At 30.4% G+C, this 6,519-nt stretch overlaps 1 protein-coding gene across 1 annotated transcript; it reads left to right on the top strand.

Moving 5' to 3' along the window:
* The first annotated feature begins 1,107 nt into the window (after positions 1 to 1,107).
* LOC108821667 (uncharacterized) lies at positions 1,108 to 5,324 on the top strand. The gene is made up of 4 exons (XM_018594659.1): positions 1,108 to 1,302; positions 2,888 to 2,952; positions 4,229 to 4,439; positions 5,277 to 5,324. Exons 1-4 carry the CDS (start codon positions 1,108 to 1,110, stop codon positions 5,322 to 5,324), a joined length of 519 nt encoding a protein of 172 aa, XP_018450161.1.
* The last annotated feature ends 1,195 nt before the right edge of the window (positions 5,325 to 6,519 follow it).

Genomic DNA, 6,519 nt, shown 5'->3' with positions numbered 1-6,519 from the left:
ATAGAACTAGACACATATACGTCAAATTTAATTTTTCAGAAAATATGTTAAGCTTCCAAAATCTAACCATAAAAAAACATACAATACTACAACATATGTTACCCTAAACCTATGAATACTATGATCCACTACATTCACTCATCTATGTTGAAAACAATTCAATTTTACTATATCTTAGTTTATATCATTACAAGTGTTTATAATTACATGATTTATATTTTTCTCATAGCAATATATTTTTCATCAAATTTATAAAATATTTTAAGGCCTACTATACGAGAAAACTTCCTGGAAGTCTTCCAGACTTCCAGAAACTCGGAAGACTTACAGAAATTCAAAAGACTTTTTGGGATTATATTTTGTAAAAATGAATCCTGGTTTTTTCTTTGGCCATAAGCAGATGATTGCAATTTTACGAGGTTTTTAGGTTAGTTTTGAATTTTATTAAAATTTGGATATAGTTTTGCATTTAATTTTGGCAAATTCCTCATATTTCAGTGTATCACCAAAATATCTCATTATAAAACCATGCATATTTTAGGATTTAAAGATACATCATTGTCAAAAGATGTATTTTAAATATATTTTTTTTTAAAACTAATAAAGTTAAAGATGAAAACACACATCTTTTAACATTTGTTTGGATTCTTATTATTAATAAATAAGATACTTCTTTAAAATTTGGGTCTCAAATAAGGAATTGATTCTTATTTATTCGATGGTGTAGTGTTTTCTTTATTTTTGTATAAAATTTGTATCAAATAGTATTAACATTGGGGTTTGAGTCTTTTAAGTTGTAGATATTTTAGTCTTCTAAAACTATTTCTAATCTCACTTTATTTTTCATTTTAAAATAGATTTTAGAGTAAAAAATTTTTAATAGAAATTTATATGGAATAAATCATTTTTTGTTTGTTCATCTCTATATTTTAACCAATTCTAATATCGAATTATTTTATTTTTAAGAAAAAAATAGCATGAATCATTAGAAAATGATCTAAATGTAAATATTCTTTTTAAATAAATCAATCTCAACTCTTGCCGTGAATAAAAGGAAAAGAAAGATTCAATTATGTTTATTTTGTTACTACATGAAACCCGAGAGACATGGGAGCATTCGCATCGAGGTTTTGGTTCATGATGTTCCGTGCAAAAGAGTACAAGATTGTCGTCGTTGGTTTGGACAATGACGGTAAAAATACGACGACGCTTTATAAGCTTCACTTGGGTGAAGTTGTCACTACTCATCGTACAGTTGGAAGTAATGTCGAAGAGCTCGTTTACAAGAACATCCGCTTTGAGGTGTAACCCCGTAAATACTATTCATTAGAAGACTTCCTGGAAGTCGTCTTGCTCGTAAATACTATTCATCAGAAGATTTCCTGGAAGTCGTCTAAATCCATAATATAAATCCAAAACTTAATTAACTAACTAAACACTCTACTAAATTTAAATTTAAGTTAAATAGTGTTTAATACACATAGAACTAGATACATATACGTCAAATTTAATTTTTAAGAAAATATGTTAAGCTTCCAAAATCTAACCATAAAAAAACATACAATACTACAACATATGTTACCCTAAACCAATGAATACTATGATCCACTACATTCACTCATCTATATTGAAAACAATTCAATTTTACTATATCTTAGTTTATATCATTACAAGTGTTTATAATTACATGATTTATATTTTTCTCATAGCAATATATTTTTCATCAAATTTATAAAATATTTTAAGGTCTACTATACGAGAAAACTTCCTGGAAGTCTTCCAGACTTCCAGAAACTCGGAAGACTTACAGAAATTCAAAAGACTTTTTGGGATTATATTTTGTAAAAATGAATCCTGGTTTTTTCTTTGGCCATAAGCAGATGATTGCAATTTTACGAGGTTTTTAGGTTAGTTTTGAATTTTATTAAAATTTGGATATAGTTTTGCATTTAATTTTGGCAAATTCCTCATATTTCAGTGTATCACCAAAATATCTCATTATAAAAACATGCATATTTTAGGATTTAAAGATATATCATTGTGAAAAGATGTATTTTAAATATATTTTTTTAAAAAACTAATAAAGTTAAAGATGAAAACACACATCTTTTAACATTTGTTTGGATTCCTATTATTAATAAATAAGATACTTCTTTAAATTTTGGGTCTCAAATAAGGAATTGATTCTTATTTATACGATGGTGTAGTGTTTTCTTTATTTTTGTATAAAATTTGTATCAAATAGTATTAACATCGGGGTTTGAGTCTTTTAAGTTGTAGATATTTTAGTCTTCTAAAACTATTTCTAATCTCACTTTATTTTTCATTTTAAAATAGATTTTAGAGTAAAAAACTTTTAATAGAAATTTATATGGAATAAATCATTTTTTGTTTGTTCGTCTCTATATTTTAACCAATTCTAATATCGAATTATTTTATTTTAAAGAAAAAAATAGCATGAATCATTAGAAAATGATCTAAATGTAAATATTCTTTTTAAATAAATCAATCTCAACTCTTGCCGTGAATAAAAGGAAAAGAAAGATTCAATTATGTTTATTTTGTTATTACATGAAACCCGAGAGACATGGGAGCATTCGCATCGAGGTTTTGGTTCATGATGTTCCGTGCAAAAGGGTACAGGATTGTCGTCGTTGGTTTGGACAATGACGATAAAAATACGACGACGCTTTATTAGCTTCACTTGGGTGAAGTTGTCACTACTCATCGTACAGTTGGAAGTAATGTCGAAGAGCTCGTTTACAAGAACATCTGCTTCGAGGTGTAACCCCCCCCCCCCCCAACCCCAAAGTTTTCTTTAATTTGTTCTCAAGAAGTTCTTGTTTGGACATAGTTTGGATTCTTACATAAGTTACACTGCCTCTAGGTGTGGGATCTTGGTGGGCAAGATAGGCTGAGAACATCATGGGAAATGTACTATAGAGTGATGCAGTGGACGATAGGTTGAAGGGTCGATCAAAGAACTTTTAGGGTTTTAGAGACCTGTTTTTGGATCAATCAAGAGTTTCTTTCGATAGCGTCTTGAGACCAACTTCTTGTATTGATGAATTTAATCAAATCAATAACAAGGCAACTCAAAGAAGATGAATTTAATCAAATCTCTTTCAATGTATAAAGCAAAAGCTCGTTTATTAATTATCAAAGTCTGAATACAATTTTAGGCTTGAATGCCTATTTATAATAAATTCTAAAATCTAGAAAATCATAATCTTAACTAAAATAGAAAAATCATTAAAATATAGAAAATACAAATAAAAGGTAATTATCTAATTCAATATATTTAACAAAATAAATAATAAGATATTTGGAAATATTCCAAATACTTATCTGCATCATTCTCTCCGGGTTGGAAAAGATTCGTCCTCGAATCTTAAATTGGTTTTTTGTGGTTGAAATCTTCAAATATTTATCTTCAAATCCGAAATTTGCACAAAGCCTGATCTTTTGACTTTGCATGAAATTCGCACGAAACTCGTCCTGTACGAATTTTGCACAGAATTGATTATTCTTGAAGTCTTCTGAATAGACGAGATTTCGCCCTATTTTTGCACGGACGAAATTATCATATTCTTCATAAACATCATAGATTGGATCTCCACAAATCTCTTTGTAGATCTCATCATCTTCATAAACGTCGTAGATTGGATCACCCGAAATCTCTTTGTTGATCTCATGGCCTTCTTCTCTCTCGACAAAGGGACTTTCGTCCTGGGTAGGATAGATGTTCGCAATCACCATGACATCCAGAATCGTCTTCGATTAAGAAATCAAAGAAACCAGGCTCTGATACCAACTGATGCAGCGGACGATAGGTTGAACGGTCGATCAAAGAACTTTTAGGGTTCTAGAGACCTGTTCTTTGATCAATCAAGAGTTTCTTTCGATAGCGTCTTGAGACCAACTTCTTGTATTGATGAATTTAATCAAATCAATAACAAGGCAACTCAAGAAGATGAATTTAATCAAATCTCTTTCAAGGTATAAAGCAAAAGCTCGTTTATTAATTATTAAAGTCTAAATACAATTTTAGGCTTGAATGCCTATTTATAATAAATTATTAAATCTAGAAAATCATAATCTTAACTAAAATAGAAAAACCATTAAAATATAGAAAATACAAATAAAAAGTAATTATCTAATTCAATATATTTAACAAAATAAATAATAAGATATTTGGAAATATTTCAAATACTTATCTGCATCATAGAGGAACCAACGCTGTAATCTTTGTTATAGATAGCACAGACAGAACCAGAATCTCTCTCATGAAAGATGAGCTATACAGATTACCTGGGCATGAGGATCTTCAGAACTCAGTGATACTCGTGTTTGCAAGCAAACAGGACCTGAAAGACGCTATGAGCCCAGCTGAAATCACTAATGTGCTTAACCTTCACATTATCAAGAACCATGATTGGCACATTCTGTAAAAATAGATTTATGGCTAATCTATGTTTCTTATGCAAGTATGTTCAAATTCGAGTCTTTAAGTGCATAACATAAAATAAATAGACATTTGTTAACGGTGTTAGTTTCCTACATCTCCAAAACCACGTCGATAACTCATTTACTAGAAAAAACACATACGACGTTGCACTATGGTACTAGCACACACCTGTTCCGGCTACTCTTAACTTGATTTACAATGAAGAGCAACTACTACTCACTGTCTTTTCCGATGAATATAGTTCTCTATATCAAAATTACCAACAATTCAACTGCCTGGTAGACGACATTCATGTGCATTTTCAATAGAACTTTAGATGCGTAACTGTTTTTTGTCACCGTCTCGTTATTTTTATACTCCGGCCGAATAAACTCTAAATCTTTTCAACCCCACTGATTTTCATGTATTTTAAGGGCATCCCAATTGAGGATTTATACCCCATGTTCACACAATTCCAAAAAAAAATATATAATAATATGATTTTTATGAACCCAGCCTTTGCAGGTTCACTGGAAATATTTCGGTTCATCACTGTTTCGTGGGTTTTACGTGATGTGGCGGTCCACGATTGGTTCGATTATTATTATTTATTTTTTTAATCAAACAGAAAAAATAATAATAATAATATATGATATTGGGAATCGAATTTTGAGAGTTTCACAAATGCGTTTGCTCTAATTAATTGGGCTCACCTTTCAGACAAAGCCCACACGGTTTTCTCTCTCCTCTTATAATAAATACTCCATGCATACACTCGAAACAGATACGTAACATCCACAACTCCATGACATTATAATGTATGCTTCTTCATATTCAAGCAAGCTGTGCAGTTACTGGTGAGGGATTGATTGCATGATGGGCTTGGCTGGATTGCTCAGAAAGTTACCGATAAAGCTCCAAAGTAAAGAGGAAATGTCAGAAAATGAATCACATAATCTTACCATTTTCTCTCTTTTTTTAATTACAATGTATTGATTCCACTCTTCATGTGTATGAGATTCACCTATTTAGTTTACTGTAGTTAAACTGGTATTCTTCACGAGATCTTAAGTCTTTGTCTTATTGGTATTCTCTTTTGTTTAGGGATTGCAATATTAGCCGGTGGTATTTCACTTTGTGGCATATCCTCTTGAGTTGCTCCAATGAAACAACTAATTATGTTTCATCTTAGAGCTGCAGAGAAAAAAAATATTCCTTGGCTGTGAAATTTAGGATAAAAACAAGGGAAATTTGGACTCATATACATAGTAGGAATTATATTGATAGTATAACCATAGAATGCTTTAGGCTATGATATTTATGAATTAATTTCTATATTGTCCTTTCTTACTTTCACCTCATCATTTTAATGAAATTTATAAGTTTAAAAATTACTTATTTGAATTTCTTAATTACCTATAAAAATCATAGATTTTTTTCTGTATATGACATGTTTTAGATGTTGTAAAACAGACATATATTTGTAAACTACTCTAATTTTCTTCATAATCCCTATCTCCATATCATGCGTCATATGTTTCATACTATTTTAAATTATAGTCTAGTATGATAATTTTTTTTCTCTTTTGTTGCAATTTATATCTCCTTCTTTGTCTCTTGATTCTTCTTACTCACTACTTGATCAGTTACACTGTTTGGTTCTCCAACACTGTCGCCACTCATCATCTCTCTCTCTAAAGAAATTTTAGAGAATTTCATATATATAAAGTTTGTGGGTGCGTCGAGTATTCTATACCATAATATGTATATCATAGTCACGTAATATATAAGGGTTTGAGTTTAAAGTTTTGGTTTAGGGTATATGGTTTGGATATATGGTTTGTGTTTAGGGTTTGGGTTTATGGTTTATGGTTTGGGTTTAGGGTTCAGAGTTTGGGTTTAGGGTTTATGGTTTAGGATTTGGGTTTAGAGTATATGGTTTGGGTTTAGGATTTAGGTTTAGGTTTAGGATTTGGGTTTAGGGTATATGGATTTGTGTGTTTGCTTGTCTTTGTCTATACTATATGATTTGGGTTAGGATTTGAGTTTGGGTTTCTCTCTCTCTCTCTCTC

Source organism: Raphanus sativus, chromosome 8, assembly GCF_000801105.2.
Source record: "Raphanus sativus cultivar WK10039 chromosome 8, ASM80110v3, whole genome shotgun sequence".
Classification (NCBI taxonomy): domain Eukaryota; kingdom Viridiplantae; phylum Streptophyta; class Magnoliopsida; order Brassicales; family Brassicaceae; genus Raphanus; species Raphanus sativus.
This window is presented reverse-complemented; position numbering and strand designations above follow the sequence as displayed.

Excerpts from the sequence above, each read along its gene's own strand:
- LOC108821667 (XM_018594659.1), top strand. The coding sequence starts at position 1,108 with ATGGGAGCATTCGCATCGAGGTTTTGGTTCATGATGTTCCGTGCAAAA. Across the intron at positions 1,303-2,887 it reads ACAAGAACATCCGCTTTGAG|GTGTGGGATCTTGGTGGGCA; the intron begins GTGTAACCCCGT and ends CACTGCCTCTAG. Across the intron at positions 4,440-5,276 it reads TTATCAAGAACCATGATTGG|CATATTCAAGCAAGCTGTGC; the intron begins CACATTCTGTAA and ends TGTATGCTTCTT.